The following is a 25,815-nucleotide window of genomic DNA, read 5'->3' on the forward strand; positions in this document are numbered from 1 at the left end:
CATCTCCTCTAACCCCCTGGGTCACAGACGCCTCCTTCTCTGCAGGGTCGCTTTCCCCACTAGTCTGGCCTGAGAAGCAACCCTGAAGAACGTTCTCAGGAGCTTTTAGTTCTCCCAAAGAAAGTTCTAGAAATGGCAAATAAGCCAGGGTACTGAGAACAGTCTCTGCCGCTTGCCAGTTTGCTCCTGCACACGTTCAGCACTGCACAAACGAGGCTTTGCCGGTTCAAGCAGAGGAAGGGGCGGGAGGTGCGGAGGCTTGGAGGGCGATTTTAGCCTGTTCTGACCCCTCTCTGCATCCTACTTGACAGTGGCTCTGGGGCAGGCTCTCCCTTGATGCAGGCTCTCCGTCCCATACACAGAGGCTCGGCAGCTCTGGTTCCCTGGCCACTGGAGCTAGTTTCTTCACTTACTCACCACTCCACTGTCACCCACCCCAAAACACTCATCTCAGCTGACACAACACAGCTGAGCACCGTCAGACTCAGAGGCGCAGCAAAGCAGTCGTAATGCAGAGTGGTGGCTGGGGATGGGCCCCATTCACGTGGGGCAGAGACGACAACGTGAGGTCAGTTCCACCGACAGAGTGACCCGTCACACGGTGAGACCCTGATCGCCACGAATGCACACCTCGGGGCCCCCACAGCCAGCTGAGAGCCAGGCACCGGGGCAGGGGGGGGAGTGACTGGCTTGTAGGAGGCTGACAGGACCAGGCAGGGGACCCCAGAGACCTCCAACTCACACATGCTGCCTCTGCAGGGACAAACTTGGGGTCGAGGGCCCCGGGGAGAGCACAGGGCAGGCCTGGGCTCAGGCAGCAGGGTCCAGAACGCGGGCGGGGACGAGGGCCTGGCTGGCTGCAGGCCTCCTCTGGCGGTGTCGGCTCCCGGGGCAGGGCCCCGCCCGATGGGCACAAACATGACGGAAGCTCCTGCATTTCCACATCGGCAGGGCCCCGCCAGGCCTCCCCTGGGGAGGAGAGCCTTTCTGTGGAACCAGGGTGGACAGGAGGGAGTCGGGGGGGCCCGCCGGTCAGGACTCACTCGAGTTAGGGCAGGGAGGGCAGGTCACCCTGAGAAAACGGATCCTTCTGACATCAAAACCAAAACACACACACACAGGGGCAGAGAGGCAATCGGCGCTGTCAGGTTTTGGATAAAACCTAAGATTTCAGTGAAATTTCTTCTTGGCACTGGGCCCTCCCAGCTCCACCTTCCAAGGCTCGCCGACACCTAAAGACTTAAGATTTATTTCTAACCTGAAATTATCAGCAGCTACAAAACTAACCCTCTAGAAAGTTCCGCAGGGCCCTAAGTGGCCCCTCCATCCAGATCTGACCTTTGCCCTTCCCCCAAGGGCAGAAGCTCTGCCAGCACTGATGGGGTTGCCCGGCCAACGTGGAATTCAAATATGATAAACACTTGAAAATCAGCAGTTTGGGAAATGATTACGTTTACTGAACAAGGCTCCTCTCCATGGAAAAAGAGGAACGAGCTTCCATGAACGTGCAGTCGGCAGCCTGGGAAGAGCAGCTGGAACGGTGGTGACCGCTCTGAAGAGATGATGCTGTCTGCGAACAGAGCACCTGGAAGGAGCGAGGCCGACGCGGGGGCCACGCCCAGGACGGGCGCCCAGCCCGCCAGGCGCTCCGCACGTGTGCTGAACATGAGCAGCGGGTCCATGCCCGGGACTGGACACACTCAGGCCACACGGACGACGGGCGACCGCTGGGGAAGCAGTGTGGCGAGCGACAGCAGAGCCGCGGCCTCCTCAGCCTGTGGCGCTGCAGCCCAGGTTGGGACAAGGCTGCCATCTTACGAAGCGGCAAAACAAATGGCTCTGACCCGTGCCTGGGAGGCACGCGACACCTTCCCAACGGAACCCGGCCAGCAGACACGTCTGGAAAAATAAGCACGTTTCTAGAACACCTGGCACTGAAGCCGCCCAGCTAAATAGCAAGAGTGGACCCTCTGTCGTCTACGGCGAGGTCCACCCGAGGGCCACCTGCAGTGGGCACAGGAGCAGACACCCCTCAGCTCCTTCCCACGAGTCGTGGACGGAGGTGACCCTGCCTCAGGCTCAGCAAGAAGGAGCCCGACCCAGACGGCGTGTGACACCTGGTCAGCTGCCATGACCACGCACCGGGTGGCTCCCCGACCGGAGGACACATGCACCCTGTGAGGCAGGCTGGGCCACCTGTCCGAGGTGTGTGTAAGGCGTCCCAGACTGAAGGCGGAACTCAAGACTGTCCCTTTCCATGGACGCCCCGCAGCCACGTGGGCGCACGGACTCGCCCCGTGTCTCTGGGCACCAGGGCTCTGGGCATGGCGTCATCTTCTGCATGGCAGGGCCTGGCCCCCAGGGAGAGCACAGGCCACAGGCATGACCAGAAGCCTAACGCAGCACTAACCTGCGGGGCACAGAGTCCTCTGCAGCGGAGGCTCGTCGCCCGCCGGCTCACCGGGGAGACTCAGCAGGAGCCCCCACATGCAGAGTAGGCGAGGCCAGCATTCTGCCCTCCGGGGGCTCCTGACTTGCAGGAGACAGAAAACTCAACCTGGAGCCTGAGTCGCCTGTCCCATCACAACTACTGGCTCTGAGTGTCCTGGGTGCCTGGCTTCCTCTGTGCCCAGCGCAGGCCCGAGAGGAACGGAAGAGGCAAACACGTGCCCGTCTGGTGGGACGTGCGCCCGGGACGCGAGGCAGCGCGGGACCCCGGTGAGGCACCTCGCTCTCACTGGGTGGCCGGCCGCCCCTCACCCGGATCCAGGGCCTATGGGCGCACCCGTCCTGACACACCGGAGAGCATGGCCGTCCGTCACGGATTACGTGGCTTCTCCAGGAGGATGGGATAAAGAACGACCAAGTGAGCAGCCACCGGCTCCCGCCGCCTCCGTGAGGCTGCCTCCTGCTCTGCCCCCGCTGAAAAACGGACGACTGAACTCGGGGCGATGCGTCCGACTTACACACGGCAGAGCTGCCAACGTGTACGCTGAGAAGATTCATTTTTCCTGTTTCGTAAGTAATGGTGAGCAGATGCTCTTTCCCTGATAAAGGTAATTTCGCTGGCAATAATTCTGAATTTGAAATTTCCATTTCACTGGAAATAAGAGCGGACACATAATGAATGAGCAGGCAGATGTAATTATTGTCACCTTTCAGGCTGAAAAGCGTTTTTTCATCAAACCCTCTGTGGCAGGCCCGGGCAGTATTATTGTGAAGTCACCAGGAAGGAGCCTGTCGCGTTGGCATGTGGGAGAAGCCACCACAATATTTGCTGGACACTTTTCGCAGCTCTTTAAACAGCAGATCTGCAGGCTGAAAATTCTGCCGAAACATCTTGTCTTCTTGATTAAAAATAAAAATAAATTATGCGAACACATTGTATCCAAGGATCTATGCTAAAAAAGAAAAAAAAAAAGAAAACATGCATCCCATCGACTTGGCACAGAAAACACACACGTTTGTGCTGGGCCAGACACTACTTAGATCTATTTGCCCAAAACTGAGCGTAACTGCTCACGCTTAGGTACCTGACAAAGACAGCCTTTCTGAGACCGTCCTTAAGGCTGAGGACAGACGTGGGTATGTCAGCTTCTGCCGGCAGCATGAATAGCCTCTGATTTGGGGGGACGTTCAATTCTCTAATCAGATGAAAGATAAAAGGGAACAAAAGCCGGCTCGGCCTGACGGTGAGCAGAGGCCTCCCTGCAGCCCAGGCCTCCTCTGGGCTCACCCGCACCCTCGTCTGCGAGAGGAGCTGCAGTCAGGACAGCCTGGGCTCTAATCCCAGCGCAGCTTCCGGAAAGTTCCGTAGGCCCTCAATGCTCCAGGTCCGCTCTTGGAAAACGAAGCGAGCCCAGGTCCATCTTAGCAGTCTCTCGGGACAGTTCCTGGCACAGTGGCTGCCATGCAGTGGGCACCGGACAGGTGCCAGCCCCTCCAGGCCCTTCTCTCGGTGCCAGACCAAGAAGGGGGAGGGGGGAGGCTGCCGAGCCTCGGTCCAGGCAAACCCATGGTGGAGGCTCCGGCCGCAGCAACCCCTGGCCTCCACTGACTGGTGGCGGGCCGCCCTCGGCCGCCTCCGTAACCCGGCACGGGCAGACGCAGTGCCCCCGGGCCCAGGCCAGCAGGCTCCCTCCGGGACAAGTCCCCTCTGCCACCACGACGCAGAGAGCAGAGCCACACAGAGGACAGGAAAGAGGCCGGGGCCGGGGCCTGCGCCAGCTCCTGCCACCAGGGACGCCCATCCTGACAGGGCTGCAGGCAGTGGCCACCGCGGCCAAGGACGGGGCGCCACCGCCCACCTGTGGCCAGAGGGCCTGAGCCGACGGGGCCAAAGGGTACCTGGGACGGTCCCACAGCACAGGTTTGGCTTAGGAAAGTGACCGCATGCCGCTCTGCGGTCACAGCCAGCTCTGTGTCCCCCGGCACGACGCGCCTCATCCGCACACACGGCCGCCTTTCCCACCGACCACAACGTGTCTTCAGAGCGACACGGCTCCCCTCAGAACGGGTCACGGAGGCGGCGGAAGTGAGGTGCATCTGGAACGAACGGGCTGGCGCTGCAGAGGGAGGTCCCGCCCCCTTTGCCAAGAGCCAACCCACAGGTGACAGCTGCGCATCCTCCTCGAGCGAGGAGGTGGCTTCCCAGAGCACAGCCATCACTTCAAACGCTGGAGGTGGCCCCCGGCAACGACTCTGGAGGGACCGCCCTGTGCGTGAGAGAGAATGGACAGCTGTGTCCCCTTCCTGGGAGGGAGGCCCTAAGTCCCTGGAACACCCAGAGGCAGGAGAGTCTCTGTCATGCCACGGAAGTAACTGTGAGGTCCCCTCTGGTAGCTTCGGGAGGAGCACTGGTCACCAGAAAGATCCGGTCATGATGACAGGTCAGGACTCCCAGCTGCCAGACCTCGGGGGGAAGACGAGCACTGGACACTGAGTTCAGTCTCCGGGCCACGAACTGCTCAGTCGAGCCGTGTGACAAAATCCCCAGAAACCCTGGGCACACGGCCCGGCAGAGCGTCCCCGCTGGTGACCACGCAAGGCGCCAGGTGAGCGGCACGGCCGACGCGCAGACAGGAGCCGGGAACCGGCCGCTCAGCCCAGACCCCCGGCCTGCGCGGGGCGAGCGGTGGCCTGGGGTGGCGCTCCCGAGGCGTCGCCGCGCTGGAGGGTCATGGGGACTGCCCCACTTACAGCCGCGTCAGGAGTGCAGGCGGCCTGGCGACCGTGGACACGTGGCTGCTGTCTGAAGTGGGGACGGTCTCGTGGAAGACTGGGCCATCGATGTGCAGAGTCGACGTGATGGCAGCACCGCACACGCCCAGGACACAGAGGACTCCGGCTGCCACCAAGGACCCGGAGGGCCGCAGCGCAGAAGAACGCCAGGTGGCCCTGCAGACACGTAGCTCCTCCCAGGTCGGTGTCCACCAAGGTCACGCCAGGCCACTGCCATCTCGCCGGTTCCACGTGGCCGGCAGACCCAGAAGGCCGCTGACCATTCTCACGCAGAGACTGAGTGGTCACAGTGCGACCGGAGCCACTCCCGGGCCTGGGGACAGGGACTGGCGCCAAGGGCCCGGCGTGAGCAGGAGCGTGCAATGAGGTCCAGCCTCCAGGCAGGCCGCAGACAACAGCGTGTGTCCGACACCGCGCTCGCCACCGTCCCCGCTCTGGAGAGCCATTAAGACATACTTCTCTGACAATGACACAATCTGAAATACAGATCATCCTAGAGCTACACGGTATTGAAGCGACAAGCTATTAAATCAGCCTCACTTCACAGAGGTGCTCGTGAGCCCTCCACAGAGGGCCCCGAACCCGGCCATAGCCTCGGAAAGAAGGGACGTGGACGGCGAGCAGCCAGCTCTCCGGGCGGAGCCCCGGCGAGACCGCCGCGCGGACCCGCCGATCAGGGCACCTGGGAGGCAAGGGCGCGGTGCACCTGCTGCAGTGGGAGCGGAGAGCTGGGGCCGCTCCCGCTCAGACCCCTAGAAAGCTAGACGGGGGCCGCGGGGCGCGGGGCGGGCGCCCACAGCGCTGGCCTCAGTGCTGCTCTGTGGGCAGGAAGCTGCTGAGCCTCAGCCAGGTGGGCGGGCGAGGCGACAGCCCCAGTCCGGCAGGGCTGGGCAGCCCGCAGCCCCTGTGAGGGTCCCGGGCTCTCCCAGCCCTACGGCAGCGGGTGGAACGCGGCACGGCGTGCGGTGCTGGCAAGCAGAGCCGCAGGCCGGCGAGAGCACGCCTCGAACCCGTGCTGGAGGGCAGGCGAGCGGGCTGGTCAGTGTCGTCTGTCCTTCGTTCTCTGTGCTTGTTTCCTGATGTCTGAGTAACAAACCGCCACAAACCTGGCGGCTTAAGTCAGCACGAGTCCCTCACCATGCAGTGCCCGTGGGCCCAGAGCCCAGGGAGGGCTTTGCTGGGTCCTCTGCTCACGGTCCTGAAGCCACGCCAAGGCTATGCCCTGATCTGGGGGAAGCATGCACCCCCAGACCCACTCAGGGTGCTGGTAGACTTCACCCCCTTGCAGAGGGATGGCTGAGGGCCCAGCTCTTTGCTGGCTGTCCCAGACGCCACCCGCAGGGCCTCGCCACGTGGGCTTCTCCAGTGCAGCCTCTGACCTCAAGAGCAAAAGCAGGATCTCTAGTGCATCTGCTGAAATGGATCTTACATGCTGTGACGTAACTGCGGAGCCGCCACCCACTTCCCACAGTCCATCAGTTGGTATCAAGTAACAGCTGTCACCTGAAGCCAGGGGAGGGGTTACACAGAGGCCTGAGCACCTGGTGGCAGAGACTGCCAGTCGCCACATTCACTCACTGCACGTGCCTTGGCTGGAGCAAAGCATCCAATCCTCCTGAGCATCAGCCACTGCGTCCCCTCCCAGCGTGTCGGGGTGGAGGGCGGGGGGACCCGCAACTCCGCCCTGGTGACCGAGCCGTGGCCACGAGCCAGGAGAGGAAGAGGAAAGCTGGGCCTGGCCGACGCCGACACCGCCAACAGGCAAGGCCCCTTTGTAAGTGGGGAAGGAAGCAGAGAAAAAATACACTCCCCGCTCAAGGACCCCAGACGGCTCAGGCACACATTTTCCACATCGTCCCGTCAGCGGCACGAAAGCCTTGACGCGACCCGAACACGCGGTGACTGAAGACACACAGCTTCCACGCTCACGCAGTTAAGCCTGAGGCCACGGCCACCGAAGGGTTCCGCACGCGCCCGGCTCGGGCATCGCGGCCCCCCGGAAGCCTTCCGGCCTCCCTCCACCGAGAGCTGACCCCCCTTCTTCGGCATCCTGTCAGGTGACCGGAGACGCGGATGGGAGCACGGTGACACTTTGGTGGCCCCGGCGGTTCGCACTTGGTTTGCTGAACTGTGGCCTGACAACGAGAGGAAAGTCCCCGACACACCTTCCCACGCCCCGGAAGAGAAGGGCGAGACGGCAAGACCCCCCCGTGAGCGCGGGCTGGGGGACGGGGCGGTGGGGCGACGGAGAGAGGAGGGCGCAGGCTGTTCGGCGAGGGGCGGGGGGTGAGCCTACGCGCCCGCGGAAAGCGCGCTTCCCAAAGCATGTGCTGGGCTCCGACGGCTTCCTCACCACCAGCATCACCGCAGACCGGAGTCTCGCTGAGGGAGCCCGACTGTCTGGGGAAAGGGAGTGTTTCCGCACCTCTAGCACGGAAGACCTGGCCCCGGATAACTGAGAGATGCTCGTTTCCCGTGACTGCTTTCACTGGGAGCAAAAGGCGGTTTTTTCTCTATTTTCGTATCTGGACACAGAAGCCTTAAGTGCCCCTCTTGCTTCGCTGCTCCGCACCCCGACAACTCCCAGGCTGTTCCCAGGAAAACCACGTGTGGCAGAAGGCCGGGGCCTGTCCCAACGACGTACTGGGAAAGCCGCCGCCAACCACGTCCCCTCCGCGAGCTCGCAGCACCTCCCCCGCACCGCCTGTCCCCAGACAAAAGCGTCGTGACCCGCCCTGCTCCCCGGCTTCACTCCACGGCTCACTGTCCCCCAGTGTCTCCCTCCCACTGGCTTTCACACGAAATGCAGTGTTCTGCTCTAGAGCCACCATTATCCCCTCTTTCCGGTGAGAAACGTCCTTCAAAGGTCTTCACAGATGGGACGCGAGGCCAGCAGAGGCTGAGAGGCCTGAGCGTGGAGCAGGACTGGGGGCACGCGCTCCGCCCACACTGTCCCCAGCGTGGGGGCAGGGCTGCGTGAGGGGAGCTGGCCACGGCTCGGAGGAGCGTGGAAGCGCCGAGCCCTGACGGGCGGGCCACCTGGGACCCTCAGCCCCACAGAGGGAGGGCCCCGAGGGGCCATCACGGCTCCTCCCCTGCAGTGGCAGAAGTGCCTCTGCAGCCAAGGGCCGAGGGCTCGCCAGCATGGGAAGGAAAACGACCCTGTAACCATACACGACCTCCTCCCGCCCGGAAACGCCAGGCTCAGGGCTGCCTCGGGCCGCATTTTAAGAGGGACAGCTTCTTTATGGCTCAGGGAGGGAAAACGACTCACAGGCGCCCAGCGGCTGTGACCGAGCACAAACGACTTTGGGGAATCGTCTCAGAACCAGACTTGATGGCCTACGTTCAAAGCCAAGGCCACTTTTCCTTCTTAAGGTCACGGAGAATTGCTCTACTTGGAAATCTCTACTTACAGCGTAATTAACTCGTCCCGGGCTGGCAATAAACTCTGAACACCGGTCTGGGGCTGGAGGGTCACGGGGAGGAGAAAAGCCTCGCCATCGTCCTGTGTGTGAGCTGGCATTTCCTCACACACAGGACGGTCGCCACGGCTCCCGGGGCGAACGCGCTGCCCCCACGACAGCACCTGGAGGTGGCCCCGCTGTGCCATCTCTGGGGGTCCAGGAAGGGAAGCGCGAAAGAGACAGGCCACGTCTCTGACGCCCGCACCTCCCGCCCGGCCGCACGGCCCAGTGCAGGAGGCCGAAAGCACAGATGGAGGGGGACCCCCTCCCAGCCCGCCCAGCTCGGCCATCGCAGGAGCAGAGGCGTCCCGAGGCCGTAAGTGGACTTGGGGCGGGGGGAGGCAGACCGCCTCCGATCCCCGCTGGGAGCAGAGGCTTCACGGTCACGGTTCCGTGCCAAGCGCAGGCCTATTAAAGCTCCCACAGCAACACTGATGTCCTGTCTCTGGCACAGCTCGGAACGTCCTCAGCGGTCAGAACCCCACCAGGCACGTCGGCAGGAGGTCCTGAAGAACGAGCTCATCTCTCTGTCCTGCAGGGATGCAGGCGAGGTCCCCCGAAGGCCGAGAGCCCCAAGATCATCTCGGCACCCCGCCAGTCCAAACACAGGAGGAGAGCTATCCTCTGGTTTTAAGATGACAAATCCCCCTCTTCCTGCTCGGGGCAACCTGAAAAGCAGCTTAAACTGGGAGTTAAGCACAAGGGCGGGAGGCCCAGAGAGACAGAGGGGGCAGGACAGGGTGGGGAAGCCCCCGGTGACAAGGCCGCAGCCCTGCTCTTCCGGCTCACCGCTCCGGCCTTGCACATGGCAGGAGGGGGTCACAGGCCTGACCCCGAGGTCCCGAGATGACCGTGGGGAGGCCCCTGGGACAGGGGTCCTCGAGCCGAAGTCGGCGGCACAGCACCTCGTGGGTCGCGGTCCCTGGCGGCTGCAGGCGTGTGAGCATCAGGACCCTCTGCGCCACTGAGCCCCCCACCGGGCCCGGACAGCCCGAGTGTCGCCGTGGGGCTGGGGGCTCAGGGCCGGGGCGGGCCGCCCCTCTCTCGTCCCCTGACTCCCCTGGGGCGGTGGGAGGCGTGTGGACACTGTCACTGCGAGTGAGCGGGTGAGGCTCCTTCCACCTAGTCAGTCACTTGCAGTGATCAGGCAGTATGTTTCCGTCACTTTTACAAACGATGGAGCGGTAGTAGCACGGGTGGCAGTGGCACAAATTAGGGGGCTTTCCCACCCACCCATCAAGTCACCCATTCTACGGGTCGAAGGGCAGCAGGGTGCGGATGGAGCACCTCGGGGAACACGGAACCCAGGGAGGACAGGCACAGGCGGCGAGCACCCAGAGACGGGGACCAGCACAGAAGCTGCGTCACACGCGCCCGCCCTGCACCCACTTCGTAAGGCGGCTTCATCTTTAAACTGCAGAAAGCCGCGCAAAGCCACCAACGTGGCAGGAGCCCTGATGTGCAGGGCGCTGCAGGAGACATCTCCTCGCCAGCGCTGCAACGCATCAGGGCGCCCTGCATGCTGTGGGCGGGGCCGACACGGGACACGGGGGGTGAAAACGCAGCACGTGCTCAGCCAAGGAGAAGGGGTGTGGCTCTTCATTTAAAGAGGACACGCTCAATCTTCTCAACTCCTCGCTTCTCACAGGGTCACGTGGAGGCAAAAGACGCTGGCCAGGAGTCCCAAGAGGAAAGGCGGGAGCAGGGGTCAGGGCTCCTCTGCTCCCCGAGGACACCCTGGGGAGCAGGCAGGGACGGGACACCACTGAGCCCCCAAGCGGTTGGGGGTGGGCTGGGAGGGCTGCCGTGCTCAGGCCACACCCGGGATGGGCACACGGGGGGTGACCTGGCGCGCATCCAGCCTCTGGGGAAACTGAGGCCGGAGATGGGGCCGGGCTCCTCAGTGTGGGTGGTGACACGTCACGTCACAGGGCTGTGTGAACGGGCAACAATACAGGTGAGGGACTGAGAACGGAGCCCCCGGCCAGCACCGGGGACTCTGGCAGCTGCCGCTGCGGTGGTCGTCGTCAGCAGCAGCAGCAACAACCAAGTGCACGGGCAGCGGTGCGGGCGGGACCAGTGCCCCGTGCCCATTCCGGACACGTTATTTTTTGGAGTACACGAAACTTCCTCTTTCGATTTTTCTGTACGGGGCGATGCATCCCTCCTCCCAGATGTGCAAGAAAATCCCCACGTAAGTCTTCAGCTGAAGGCGCGTTACATCAACCGACTTAAGAACTCACACCGTGCCCTGAGCACGCGCCCTGGGCACCGGGCCGCAGGTCCGTGGGGACGAAGCCTCCGCCTGAGGCGAGGAGGACCAGGATGCGGCCTGCGGCCCACGGAGGCCTCGCCAGGAGCCAGCGCATCGGCACGTACCCGAGTCACCGCCCCGACGCGCGCTCCGCCGACCCCGGGGCCGAGTCCCCGGGGACAGCTCGCCCCCGTTCCAGTGCTCACGCCCGCGTGCCGGGCTGACGAGGACGCAGCCGCGGTGGCCGGCCACTCCTCACGGTCACAGGCGCACGGTCCACGCCAGGCGGCACTGCCGATCTGTGCTCTGCTCGCCGACCGCTCACCTCGTAGCAGTAATAAAAATGTTTTCACTTGGGTGAGAATAAAGCTGAATCTAGTTTCCTGGCTGTAACCGAATGCTGTCTAGAAAGAATAAGTCAATTTTAACCTTACAATGTAGTCAAGACAGCTTTCAGAGAAATTTCATTAAAATCACATTTAACCTAAATTTAAAAACACAGGAAAGGGAAAACGTACAAGTAGATAAAGCCATTTAACACACAGAGGAAGAACTAGTCTCCATGAAAAGAAAAAAAATCCTGGTAGTTTTTCTCCATGAGGCTGAAAGCATAAAATTCTGATGACGACAGTGCCGCCCACGGCCTCGCTGGGTTCCTTCGGTGCCACGCCCGCCAACGGGGAGCCCAACGAGGAGCCCGCCGCAGGAGCCACCCAGCGAGGCGCGTGGCCCCGACATGCGGAAGAGCTGACCCGTCCACACCGACCTGCCCGCTCGGTTTAGCACCACCACCGACGACGGCGGCGCCAACCCCGAAGGAGGCCGCGATGCGCCAGGCCCTGCTCCGAGCGTGAGACACGCGTGAACACTCACGACCCTTCACACGCGGGGAAACGAGGGTCAGTGGGGGGCCGCTGCTCACTGGGCCGCCGGTATGTGACACAGCCACCCCTGGCCCCGAGTTAGCCGGCCTCCGAAGGCTAAATCTTACTCCCTACACTGAGCTAAACAGAGGTGAAGGGTCGGCCGGGCTGTTCCAGAACTATTTCTAGGGAGCCCGGAGCAGAGCCCACCGTCATCCTTCTTCCTCTGATCTGCAAACTGGTCTCCTGACCAGCCCCCCCATGTCTGCTCATGGACACAGTCTGCTCCGCAGCCTGGCCCCCCCAGACTGGCTGCAAGGCATGGGTCCAAGCGAGGCGTGAGAAGGACCCATGCTGGCACAGGTCCCAGGCAGGGTCCCCAAGCCACCTTTCTGAGGGAGCCCCATGGGGAGTGGCCGAGCCACTGTCCACAAAGCCGCACCCCCTGGCGATGTACGTCTGGTCCCTCCAGATGACAATGACGATGATGATGGTAATCTCTTCTGTGGACCATACTTTGGTCTCAAACATAAACCCACACTTCCGAGCTGCTGTGGACTGCACGTTTGTGCTCCCCACCCCACGCCCATGCTGAAGCCCTGACCCCCGCGTGGCTGCACCTGGAGACGGGGCCTCTGAGGAAGTGGTGAAGGTCACATGAGGTCATGAGCGTGGGAACTTGAGCTGAAAGCATTAGTGACCCAGTAAGAAGAGACAGCGGAGTGCTCTCCGGCCCCCTCCCCACGTGTCCCCCACGCTCGGGCACAGAGGAAGGGCCACGTGACGACACCATGAGAAGGTGGCCGTCTACAAGCCAGGAAGAGAGCCCTCTCCAGAAACCAGATCGGCCAGCACCCTGACCCTGGACTTCCAGCCCCCAGAACTGCGTAAGCCTGCGGCACTCTGTCATGGCCGTGCAGGCAGACGAGATGCGCGCGATTTCACTGTCAGGCAAGGAAACCTTCCCGAGGGACCCTCCGCCTCGCCCGCGCGCGTACGGCACGCCTACCCTTCTGTGACAGTGCGTCACCTCACCGGAAGTCATCGCCTTTTTACACGCAATGCCACCGCACCACAAATGCCTTGCAGGGAGCGCCGGACTGTCTCCCAGGCCCCCAGCGGTGCCCTGTGCACGGCACGCTGCCTGGGCACACAGCCGACATGCTTCAGGAGTACTCAGTACTGGCCCCAAACCACGAAGGCCATCACAGAAGAAAGCTCTGCAGGGACCCAGGATCTTTGGGCCTGCCCTGGGCCTAGGTCAGTGTGACAGTGACATTTTCCTGGGACTGTCAACAGCACCTCTTGGCTCTGGCCTACGGAAGGGTCCCCTGTAGCCTTCTGTCCACAGTGGGCACACCAGGTCACCGAGTGCGTGATCCACAAGGCCATCCCGGTGCACTGAGCTGTCTCCCGCTCCCGTGGGCCCATCATCCCCCACCTGCCAGCCCTGAAGGCCCTCGATCTGTCTGACACTCTACCGCCTGCCCTCCCTCAATCCAGCACACGCTGCCCTCCAGCCTGTGAGTGCTGCCTGCATCTGCTGCTGCTGCTCAGAGCCGAGGATAAAAAGGTGCCTCACTGCCTGGGGAAGGCACAGGAGGGTGAGGAATCTAAGCAAACGCAAACGAGGACCCAGAGCAGAAGCCGAGACCACACATTGTGCTTGGGGGACAAACAGCCCTGCTTTAACTCATGGGGGGAGGGGGGTGATGAAGACTCGTGGGCCTGGAGGCCATGGCGCTACACCGTGTGGCCACTGGACTGAGCGTCTGGAGGCCCAAAGGCTGTGATAGGCAGAACAGTGGCTCAGCACAGACAAGGGAGAGAGGGTGACAACGCAAGTGTGATTGACAGACTGGAAGGCAGAAACCCAGAACCTCCTGAGTCAGCTGCATTCGCATGACGTGGCTCAGCCAGGTGACTGTCCCGGGCGGCTATGCGCAGGCCTTGGTGGCTGTGCTCCAGGAAGTCAGCGACACACAACAGCTCTCAAAAGGTCACTGCAAAGAAAAGCCGAGCCCGCGGCATGGGGGGCGGTCTCTGTGAGGCCGCGAATGCATTCACCAGAGCGGTCCGCGGCCTGAGCCGGCCTTTCAGAGGACAATTAGTAAGTCAGAAACTGGCCAGGAATTGATCGAACCTAATGAAGTAACTTCACTCAAAACTAATCACTTGGTGACCAGTCTCATCACGATGTTGACACTGTGAAAAGCCAGTGAGCTCAGCTGGTTTCCAGGCCGGTTGAAGCCCTTGGCCATGGACAGAATGCCGCTGGGAGGGGCGGGCGGCCCTCCGCTGTCACCACGGGGAACAGGATGTGTACCAAAGGCCAGTGCTCCATGGAAAATCGAAGTCACTGGCAAGTGCAGTACCCACACCAACGAGATGACCGCACCTGAGGTGTGTGTGTGGGAGGGTGCATGTGATGTGCGCACACCTGTGCCTGCTTTAACTCCAGCCACCCCATGCACGGCGGCCATGTTGTCATCGGGGGTATCGTCACGGCCACCCGCAGCCTCTAAGAGGAAAGGGCAGCCTGACCCTTAGGATCGGGGTGAACGCGCCTCGCCCCACTGAGCCGCCCTTCCTGGAGCTGCAGATCAAACACCAGCTCTGGGCCTGGGGGATGGCAACGGAGGCCGGGGCCTCGGGGGCAGACGACGTGCCTGTCCCCAGCCCCACCTGCCCCTGTGCGGTGTCCACGCGCCGGTGACGACCCACTAGCCTCCTTCATGCCGCGTTTAGCCCCAAGGGACAAGTCACTAATCTGTGGGGCAGCTCTCTGCAATCTGATTTGAAGACTTCTGAAAAAACAGGCTCGGACATAACCGGGTTTGCTTCGCTGCTGAGACCATCTTAAATGTTCCTTCTGAATACTGAAATGGGTCCTCTGTGTTTTTAAACAAAAGATGCGGCAAGTATTTCGTTTACATAGACATCGTCTTAGGTCACAGGAGAGGCACCACAACACAGCACGGGGCGGGGCCGCCCCTGCCCCCGCCACCGGATGCATGCCCCCCGCCCCCACAAGCTGCGCCACATGACTCGGTTCGGCCAATGAAATGCAGCAGAGCGTTGGGTACCGGGTCTCTGATGGAAACATGATCTTCCAGTGCGTGATCCCCAAACTCTTTCCCTCCATCACAGGAGCTGCTGTGAGGACGTCACACAGCAGAGCCCCCGGCCCAGCCCCACGGACATGTCGTATGCGTGAAAACCAAATGTCTGCCCTTTAAGCTGCTGCCGTTTAGAGGCTGTTTGCAAAGGCCTAGCCGGGCCCACCCTGACCGTGACAGTGACATCCAGCTTCCGCCCGGTAGGGATTTCACCCCCAGCCGATCAGCGTCTGACCGGCATGTGCATTCAGTGCCCTCACGCCACACCCGAGGGGTCACATCCAGCCGAAGTGGCAGTGGACGCGGCGTGTGCCAGTCAGGCAGGAGCCGACGGCGGCCAGCAGAGGAGGTGGCGCTGCAGGGGGAAGGAGGAAGGAGGGGCGGCACCAGCAAATGCCGGTGGAGGGTGGGGCGCCCTGGCCTGCGGCAGGCGCTGCGGGCAGAGGGACGTCAACTCAGCACCGCGTCCAGCGTGAAACAATCCTGTACGCTGGCCTCCCGGGTGGGGTGCGGGCAGAGCTGCACGTGTGTGTGCATGCACACGCAGACACATGCACACGTGCACATACATGCACACCTGTGCACGCTTACACACACATACACGCACACACTCGTGTACGCATACACGCGCGCACACTCATGCACTCATGCACACGTGCGCACACACGCACATACACCTCACACACATGCACACACGCACTCACACGTGCGCACACTCATACATGCATACACACACATGCACGCTCACACGCACTCACACGTGCGCGCACGCGCGCACACATGCACACATTCATCCACACATTCATGCACGCGTGCACACGTGCACATACACACTCGCACGCACGTACACACACTGCTTGCGGATCCCCTCTGGGCTCTGCAGACACGGGGACAGCACTCCAGGCGCCCAGGGGCAGCCCAGCGGGCGGTGCGACAGCAGCCCCCAGGCCACGGCTGCTCCCAGCACGGGTGGGTCCGGCAGCACATGCGCGGAAGCCACGGCGTCCTCAGGCACAGCCGGCACCATCAGGCCTGTCTGTGCACCGATGCCTGTCACACGTGCCCTCGGTCAGCCGTGGTGGCGGTGGTTTCACAGACTAGCCTCCGGGGTACGGACTCCTCTCAGTAACTGCTCCGTGCACGGCCCTTCCGGGAAAAGTCTGAGCGCGGCGCAAGGGGAGGGGAATTCCAGAGGCCGCCCCGCAGGACAGCGGGCCGCAAGCCACGGCCACCGCCAGGGGGCTGGTCTACTTCTCAAGAGAGAAAGAAGCCACGTTTGATAACAGATTTAAGGAATCGCACAAATGTTAAAAAAAAAAAAGGCTGGGGTTGCTTGTGAATGAATGATAGTTCCACAAACAACGTCTCAAGTCTACCCCGTGGCCCTCAGGGCCACTGCCGCTGTCCACTGTCGAGTAAGCTCGCGTCTGACTACCAACAGCTCCTGGCCTGGTGTCCGGCACTCTGCCCCTCAGTCCCCTGCCGCCCACCAGCAGACAGGTGCCCCACGCGATCTCCTTGGGCCGTAGGGGGTGGGAGGTGGCCTGCGGGAGGCCTCGGGCCCTCTGCACGGGAAGCTGCTCATCCACTCCCAACCCCAAAAACGGGACCTAAGAATTCAGCTTGTCTAGGGCAAGAAACTGTGAGAAACGGGTTTCTGCTCAGGTCTCAGCAGCCGTCCACCCAAGAAACCCGGCCCGAACGCCCGCCAGCTTCCCATGGCCAGTGCTTCTGCCACTTTCGTGCCAGACACGGGCCTCTTCTTGGAGTTTTCCCGCCTACACAGGACCTTGTCTTTCTGGGGTGATTTGATCCGGCTCGATTCCTCCTAAGCCGCCCACACACCCACTCCTGTTCCCACAGACTTCTGGCACTGAGCACCTGACTCCCCGCCGGCTGGTCTGGGGGCCGACTTGTCTGCTCCAGGGAACGTGAAGGTCTCGGTAGCCGCTGCCCCGTGTGCCGGTGGCTGCCCATGCGACGGCTTGCCTTCCTCCTTGATTTCTAGCATTCCTTGGAGGCGGTGAGCAAGAATGCGGAGGTAAGGTGGCCTTGCAGAATTTCAGATTCATTCCTGAAGAATAGTTTTTGCTGGAAGTCAACTGTAGGGTGACAGCTACGTCCTCCTAGCACACCGAAGACGTCGTCCCGTACTTCTGTTGAGAAGTTCTCAGCCATTCTCAGAAAATACTCTTTTTTCGCTCCCTGCCTTGAGAACTTGTCTTTAGTTTAATTAAATTTTACTATGCTGTCTTTACACGTAGTTTTATCTCCTCCGGATTCACTGGTCTCTTGAATCTGTGAATTGGTTTATTTTAGTAGTTTTGAAAAACATTCCAGTCGTTATCTCTTCAAATTCTTACTCCTTCTCTCTCCTCTCCTTGTGTGACTCCAAATAAACACATTAAGCTTTCTAACCACACTCTCTATATCTCTTACCTTCTGTATTCTCCGTATTCTCATCGCTCCATATTTTATTATAGCTACTTTCTTCTAGCCCACCTTCTAGTTCATTAATTTTCTCTTTACCTGTGTCTAATTTGTTAGTCCCGTCCACTGAACTTTAAATTTATCACGTCTTTCAATTTCAAAATTCCCATTTGATCATTTTTCAGAATTCTTATGAAAAAAAATGTACTCATTCCCCTGAAGACTTTTCAAGCTTCTCTTTCTCATTTTTTCATGCATAGCAAGGTTAATAGTGTTATGTTATGTGCCTAAAAATTACAAAAGCTCAAAATTTTGTGGGCCAGTTTCTGTTACCTGTTATTTGCTCTCACTTAAGGAGTCTTAAATGTGTGATAACTTTTGACTACGTGCAGATTGTTCCATTTGAGGGGAAAATACACACACACACACACACACACACACATTGACACACACCCACAGAACTCACATTCTGTAACTTCTTCCAGAAAAGATCTGGTTTGCTTCTCCCAAGAACTTTGAGTACTCTAGTACAGAACTAGCATAATCCGAGTTCGAATGACCCTGATCCCGCCAGGTGACGTAAACTGCGTTGGGTCCGTGTCACTCGTGACCCTAATGGTCACTCCTATAGGCTTCAGGAAGTTCACAGACATTTCTGAGCCCCTTCCCGGGGTGAGCCAGGGTCTGACACACCGACTGCACGAGGCTGTTGAAAGCGCCACGCCCTCCAGGATGTCCCTCCTGGACGAGAAGATGCCTCAGAAGGACAGAGGCTCTCGGAGCCGGGCTCGCTGCTCTGGCCCCAGCGTCCGGCCAGGGAGCTGCTGTTGTCTTGCTTACAGTCCGATGCTCTTAAGAAATTTGCTGGCTTCTTTCCTTCTTCTATTTCTTTTCTTCCTTTCTCTTTCTCTCTTTCACCCGCCTGCTTGTCTGCTGGCTTTAAAAATAAAATCCCGGCCGGGGTCCTGGGGAGTCTCCAGTGGGAACTCGGCTGGCATCTCTGAGTGGACGGGGACCCCACTCCCGCCTTTTTCTTTAATTCCAAATCAAGTGGCTCGAGTCTCCGTCCCCCAATCTGCCCCTGAGAGTCCACGCAGTTCCCCTGGGGTCCCCCGGGGCTCCTGGAGACAGACCGCTGCTCCCCACGCGGCGTACACTCTCTCAGGCCGCTGCCCACGCCCCCTCCTCCTGGGCCTCCACCACACACACGACCCCTTCCTGTCCACGTGACAGACTTCCCAGAGATCCCGGGGCGACAGAGACGGGGCACAGCACCACTCGTGACGGAAACAAATTCCGTGGCCGCCCCTCCTCACGAGAAAACCGCCCAGTGCCGGTGGCCCTCTGCTGACCTCCCGTGCTTCCTTCCGCCCGCGAGACCTTTGACCTCCTCTGCCTCCAACTCCCGAGCACACCCTTACAACACGACTTCTGGGCCTGCGGAATTCCTGTGGCCCCACAGCAGCTTAGCGTTTCCCTAAACTTCACGCCACAGACCGCGCCTTTCTCAACCGACAAGTCCGTGAGGGGCGCTCCCTCACCGCAGGGCCACGCGGTTCTGAAATAAATGCCGTCCTCCTCCTCAAATGCAGGCAGGAGGCACTGGGTTGGGTTGGGTTTGGTTTTTAAGAGCAATTTTTCCTTCCTAGTATAGCCTACCCTTAATAAAACCTTTACAGTCTCAGCGAAGTTCCCAGCCCACAAATTTTCTTCCAAGAGGTGCGTGACGAAATGGGGGAGGGGAACTTCACAAGGCTGAGTCCTGCGGATGCTTCTCCCAAAGGGGGGCCACGGGGTAAGGCCGCCCAGCAGCCTGAGGGCCCGACCTGTCGACTAAGCAGCTTCCTTGCTTTAGAAGCCTGTGTGTCCTCACGGTGAGGCCGTCGTGGCTCTTTACGTTTCCATTGGGACAAACACATTACACGGTTTAATGTTTTACAACACGGCATCTTCTCTGTTGTGAAGAGTTGATGATTTATACAGAAAGCTGCAGGATGAAGACGCGCCCCCTCCAAAGCGGCCCTGAAAACACAGCTGTGATTCACGCAGAAACGCAGATGTGGCTGAGCCTCAAGGTGGCTGTGCCTGCTCCCTCGGTTCACCAGCGAATCTGCAGCGCACGCCTCCTTAACCCACGGCGCCAGAGAAAAGCAATTCGAGCATTCCCAGAGTGAGCCCCGGAACCAGCGGGCCGAACCACGACTTCCTAACGCCCCGCACGGACATGGCACCTGCCTGCTAGGCCAGGGGAGAGAAGCCGGCTAAAAACGTGTGAGTCACGTCTACTGCGAACCGTATTTCAGAGACCTAGATGAGACTGGGCGCAACCTGAAGCAGCTGGTCGGGGAAAAAAATTCAACAAATCCGAAAAAGGTCTAGCTGCGAAATTAGCAACGAACGTACATAGATGCAGTTACGTCCGCAGAGGATGGCGTTTTGAGCAGACAGGCTGAAAAACAGCTAAACCTGCTGAATCAAATCCAGCGTCAGGGGAAGACGTGCGTGCGACCTGACAACGTGGGAAGTGAGGACGAACCATTAGACGTAGCTGAAAACCAGACCCAATCTACACGGCTCCATCTGATACTGTCGATCAGAGTTCCCCAAACCGAGCGCCCCTCTGCCGACGGCGACGGTGACGGCTGCGGCAGCGCCCCCGCGGAGACGCGGCTGTGCGAGCACGCGGCGGCAGTGGCAGTGCTGGCCCACGTCCCCACCGCGAGCCAGGGGCAGCGTCCTGCGCGCTCGGGAAGCCACCGCCAAGCCCCCATGGGCCCTTCACGAGAGTGCTTCTCCTCTTGGACCTCGCCGCTGGCCGGCGGGTATCACAGATCTACGTCCGGTTCTGCCCCGCATCACTTTGCTAACGCTCTGCTCATCAATTTATCAAACTACCAGGAGACCACGCCTGGAACGGGCAAGATTATCGCTCCACCCTCATTTAATTAAACTCTGCCACTGCAGTTCGACAGCTGGCACATCGCGGGAGAATCGCTCTGAGGCTGAAGGTAAAAAGCAGGCAAAGCCCCCACTTAAACAACATGAAAGCACAACCCGCACCGGCCGGAGCACGCGCTTTAATTTTTCCAGAATGTAAAAGATGTTACTTCCAGGCTTGGTAATTAATTGGATTCCACGGAGAAATTAAGCCAGCACCCCTGACAGCAGAACGATGCACAGAGGCAGGGAACAGAGTGCCAAAGGACAGCCACAAACGACCACGCTGTCGCCTGGATCGGGGCAGTCACCGGGCGCGGTAAGGACGGGCGCCGCCTGCTTCTGGGGTGCGCGCACCCCTCCGTGCAACGTGACGTTACACGTGCTGCCCCTGATGCTGTCACCTTCACAGAAGGCGCGGGAGCCGCCCGTTCCAGCGACGCCGCCCTGGGAGAGCCGGGGCCACGGCCGGGCGAGGACGCGCCTGAGCCCCGCAGGGCGGGGGCGAGCCCCAGGGCCTCTGCCGCCTCGGCCCGGACCCGGGGACCGGCTTACCGTCGATCCGGCTCACGAGCTCTTCCAGCATCCTCACTTTCATCTGAATCCCGGGCTGGGCAAAGGTGTAGTTGTCCTAAGGAAAAATAACAACGAGCGTCACATGCACTGAATAGGACACTCTTCCCAAAGGGGTGGCGGTGAGGGGCACGGGCGAGCGGGGACACCACAGAGGGACTCGCAGGCTGAGGGACACCCACTGGGCCGGGCTGCGGCACATTGTCCGCGGGCGTGGCTTCCAGTCCGACTCTGACGTGGTGGGGTGCACCCCTTCCCAATGTCGGGGGGCCAGTGTGCCCCTCTTCACGACAGCTATTCACATTTATGGGCTCCGACGGGTTCAGCTCACTGCACGGACGTGTGTGCGGGAAGCGGCCGCCTGGCCTGCCCACAGGCAGCGTGCACTCAGCACGGCCACGCGGAAGGGAGACCGTGCCCACTGATGAGCGTGCCCCACCGTGCTGACAATCCGAGGGCCCGTGACAGGGTCACTGCCTGGGGGACGAGAGACCGTGTGACTACTGTCTGTGAACTCAGACAGGAAAACCGGCAGGGGCATCAAGCGAGCAGCTGTAAGCAGCCAGACCTGGGCTCTGTCGCTTACGAGCTGTGTGACCCTGACAAGCAATGCGACTCTCCGGCTTCAGCTTCACTGTCTACGAAACAGGGACAACGCTGCCGCCCTCCAGGACGGCTCCGCGGCCACAAGGAAACGACGCCAGCGCGATGTGTGCGGAGGGCCGGGACGCAGCAGGTGCTCGGGACTGGCAGCCCTACGACGAGCACTGTCCCCGGCTGAGAGCACAGACCGGCCAGAGAGGAAAGCTGGCACCTCCTCCGTCCCACCCTGAGGCGTCCCCACAGAGCCGCCTCTAGGCGCCTCAGCCGGCGCTCAGGGACGTTTTACAAGGAGAGTTCCAGCAAGGCCGTGCGGGAACAGTTTGCGCCACTGGTGGTCACGGAAGGCAGGGTCATGACCCCCCGAAGATGCCCAAGGCCCAAACCCTGGAGCTGGCAGAAGACATTAAGGATGCTGATCAACTGACGAAAACGGGGACATTCTCCTGGGTGACCTCAGTGGCCCAGTGTAACCTGGGGCCTTTCAGGTAGAGGAGGGACAGGGGAGGACCCGTGTCAAGGTGGCACGATGTGGAAAAGACCCGCCCCCCTGGCTGGCCTTGAAGGTGAGAGGGGGCAATGCAGGCAGGAAAAGGCAAGGGATGAGAGGTTCCCTGGACCCCCCGCAAGGAGGCAGCCGGCCACCCCGCCTGAGCACAGCAGACACTCGTCACTCTCCAGACCTCCAGGACTGTGACGGCAGACCTGTGCTGTTGGAAGCCTGCAGTGGTTTGTTACGACCACCACAAGACACTAACGTGGGGGTCTGGGGAGACTTTAGTGGGGCCCTAAGACCCGCAAATACAAACCAACAGGCGAGCAGCGTCCGGAGCGGCCGAGACCACGGCCTGCGCCCTCAGGCCCCTGGGCTGTGGGCACGCGGCCCGGGCCGGCGCTTCACCGGTCCGTGCGGGCGGTGCTGGAGAGGACGGCCTGTCCTCAGGGAGTGACACCGGCGAGGCTGCACGGGCCCACGGCCTCAGTAGCGTGTGGGCGACGCGGGGGCCACGGGCGGCTCAGGCCCAGCCAAGTACGTGACCTTGGAGCAGAGGCCTCCTGGCCTTGGGGACGGTGGGGGACATGCCCGCTGCCGTCGCACGGAGGAGAGCAGACGTCTGCACGCCCCACACGGCTGGGGGCAGGTGTGCAAAGGCGGTCAGGGCTTGAGCGGCCACCGCCACGGCACCCTGCATTCAGGGCCCAGGTGGGGAGTGGGGGCGGATCTGGGCCTGACGTGGGAAATGCCTAGAAAGCAGCATTGCTGGACGGCCGACCACGCGGCAGCTGCTCTGAGGGAACATGACGTGCCCATGGGACTCAGAGTCCAAACCTGCAGGCGGACAAGGGCGCGTGCGGCCAGCTCAGGTTTCACCTTCGGGAGGCCCAGGGACGGTGCCACCGGCTCCAGGCTTGGTGGCGGGATTTTCCAGGGGAACAAGCGTGGCCGAGAGAATGACCTCCAGGCTAGCGACAGCTTCTGGGCTGAGGACCAAGTGAGAAAGCACTGGCCCCTGGCACAGTCCACACCCGCTCTGTGCTCAGCACGCGTACGCAAGGGCCAGCGGGCACACACGCGCACACACACACACACACCCCAACCGGCACAGGAGCAGTAGTCACTGTGGCACAGAGCTAGAGATGCCTACGAGGCAACATAGGCTTTTTCCCCCCAGAAGTGGAAAATGAACAGACTCTGACCTAACCTCTTGCTGGGAAACTTCTCCCAAGTGAGTCAAGTGACAGGCTCTGGGATCCACTGTCACATCCGAGAAGAGCTCTGTGCCCGGCTTCACTCCAAGCAACATCAAGGCCCCGCCACGCTCCTTGGTGGCACAAAGGCCAGGCTCTCCGGGGTGAATGCCCCCGAGGCCTGGGAATGACGTGTCCCCTGGATGTGTTGACAAGCCTGCGGGCCCTGCACACTCTGAACCCTGAGGGAGGGCTGTCAGAGGCCTGCACGGCATGGACAGGGCTTCTGGGCCCTGAAGGAGCTGTGCTCTCCCCAGTGACACCACAGTGTCCCTCTCGCTGAGACGGAGCACAAGTGACGGACAAACTGGGAGCTTTAATGTATTTGAACTTCAAGGAGATAAGAAATTTTGCTTTTGGATTGGAGCTTATGGGTGTCAGCCTTTAAGAGTTAATTTCTCTCTGGAAATGGGGTGACAGAAGATTTATGTTCAAACTTGGGGCACACTGTGTTGTTGCGAGTTCACGCAGGGCCATTCAACCCCACAGGGCAGTTTCTGAGGGGCCAGATTAGGCGATGAAGCTGGACGTCCCCGAGACGAGAAATAAACGGGAGAGTGATTTTGGGCCTCAGGTAGAGAGGCCTTGAGAATGATTTAATGTTCGCTTCTGACACATTTCAGGGACGTCCTACCTCGCAGGTCCCAGGAGGAGACACAGGAGCAGGGGTTTCACAGGGGGGCAGCCTGTCCTGAGGGACTTGGGTCTCCCTCCTCGCCCTCTCCGAGGAAGGCCATGCCCCTGGCTGACCGGGGACCTGATGGTTATTAACAACCAGCTGAAGGAGGAGCTAGGAGGCGACACCTCTAAACCTGGGGTTGCTTCCGAGTGCAGTGAACCCGGTTGGGGCCGCTCCTGCACTTTCTCTACCCCCAGGACTCACCCCAAAAGGCAACGTATCAACTGGTAAGCCTGGGAGGATACACAGCCGGCGGGGTTCAGCCCTCCTTCCACCTCTGCGAGTCGGCTGCCCCCTGGGAAGGCGCTGCTGCGCCCTGCGCTGGCTCTGACGGGCTGGGCGGGCCTCAAAAATCCTGGGATGCGGTTAGCAGTTGATTCAGCTCTCACACGAAGACAGGATTTCAAGCTTCCCATTTAGAAGAACTAAAAGCTATTCTTTGGTCTCCATCTGCCACTATTTTATTTCTCAATCTTTCAAAACCCGGGTAGGGGAGATGGGTTCCCTTGGAAATCCAAACAAGCAGCAGCACCTGAGCGCCTACAGGAAAAAACGGTCTGTCTTCTGAAAGAACCCAGAAAGAGTGACGTGTGGCCTGGGTGTTCTGGATTTAGGCCGGACCCGAAGGCCAGCCTTCAGATAGCGACGACTCAGGTGACAAGACGGGGCTCAGAGGGCAGTGCCCAGCAAGGTGGGGGCACTGTGGTCAGCTGAGCTGGGCCAGGCCGAGGATAGCCCTGCCCAGGGGCCAGAAAGTCTCTGAGGGCACAGGAAGGACCTTCCGGAGCCTGAAGGCTGAGCGAGAGCGGGTGGGAAAGGACGGTGCCCGCTGCCCAGCAAGGCTCCAGCGGTGCCTCTCACCAGACCGGGGTCCTGCCCCACCTGCCTTCGGGACACCACCCAGCACCCCATCCGGACGCCGCCCGCACACAGTGCTGGCACAGGGAACGGCTGCTGAATGACTGCGTGACGGGGTGGCGGAACCTGAACCACGAGGACACGGAACACTCACAGGAACACTGTGTCAACGCCACGCCCTCACGCCCTCTGCCCCCGCGCTGGAACGCGCCGTGGCCGTGAGCACAAGTACGTGCCGAGCGTCGCAGCCACCAAACCTGTGTGGTGGCGGGTCCCCCAACAGCGACGGGGAGAAAGGAAGAGGGCTCTGTGGATCAGAGAGAGCAAATGCACGTGACGGGGCCGCGGGACCTGGGCCCGGCCATCCCAGCACCGAAAGGGACCTGGCCTGAACACCGTGCTAAGGACACAGGCCGAGCTGCCAGAGAGGGACAGCCCCTTCGAGAGCAAGGCACCGCCCGGGGGTGCAGCTGGCGGGGCAGCCGGGCAGCTGGGGAGAGGCGAGAGGGGGCCGTCCCGGGGCTGGTGGCCATGTGGGGAAGGACAGCACGGAACGAAGTCAGCGACCTGGACACGGGGAGCCGCCACAGTGATGAAGCTCGTCTATGAAAAGACGACTCTGGCCGCCAGGTGCAGAGTGACAGAAAGGGGCCACGGGGGTGTGGGTGTCAGTCATGACGGCAATGGCGTAACCCAGGCAACGCCATGGGGAGAACGCCCCTCGGAGGACGCAGTCCACCCGCACTGCCCGAGCGCCATCGACGGCCGTGCCAGCCGGCTCCGGGACCGAGCGGCGGGCTTCTCACTCGTCCCTATTAGCTCGCTCATCTGCTTGGTTCTCGCTGGCTCTCCAGGCAGCGGAGCCCATTCTGAATCCTGATTATGTCGTCTATCACATTAGCTGTCCCTCCAAGCTCACGGACACTGGTAAAGCTCCACCCGCGTGTTTGTCAGTCTCGGAGAAGGACGAGGCCAAGGGCAGCGGGAGGGACGAGGACGAGGCCAAGGGCAGCGGGAGGGACGAGGACGAGGCCAAGGGCAACGG

The 25,815-nt window shown here is 61.0% G+C and overlaps 1 protein-coding gene across 1 annotated transcript in view; it reads right to left on the bottom strand.

Annotated features, from left to right (window-relative positions):
- The window catches only part of TBC1D22A (TBC1 domain family member 22A), a 229,452-nt gene that overhangs the window by 65,563 nt on the left and 138,074 nt on the right, over window positions 1-25,815 (bottom strand). Inside the window, exon 12 of the mRNA XM_039863147.1 lies at window positions 20,867-20,942. Within this exon, the coding sequence (XP_039719081.1) occupies window positions 20,867-20,942 (76 nt within the window). The remainder of the gene's footprint in view (window positions 1-20,866; window positions 20,943-25,815) is intronic.

This window comes from Pteropus medius, unplaced genomic scaffold, assembly GCF_902729225.1.
Source record: "Pteropus medius unplaced genomic scaffold, Ma_sr-lr_union100, whole genome shotgun sequence".
NCBI classification, from domain to species: domain Eukaryota; kingdom Metazoa; phylum Chordata; class Mammalia; order Chiroptera; family Pteropodidae; genus Pteropus; species Pteropus medius.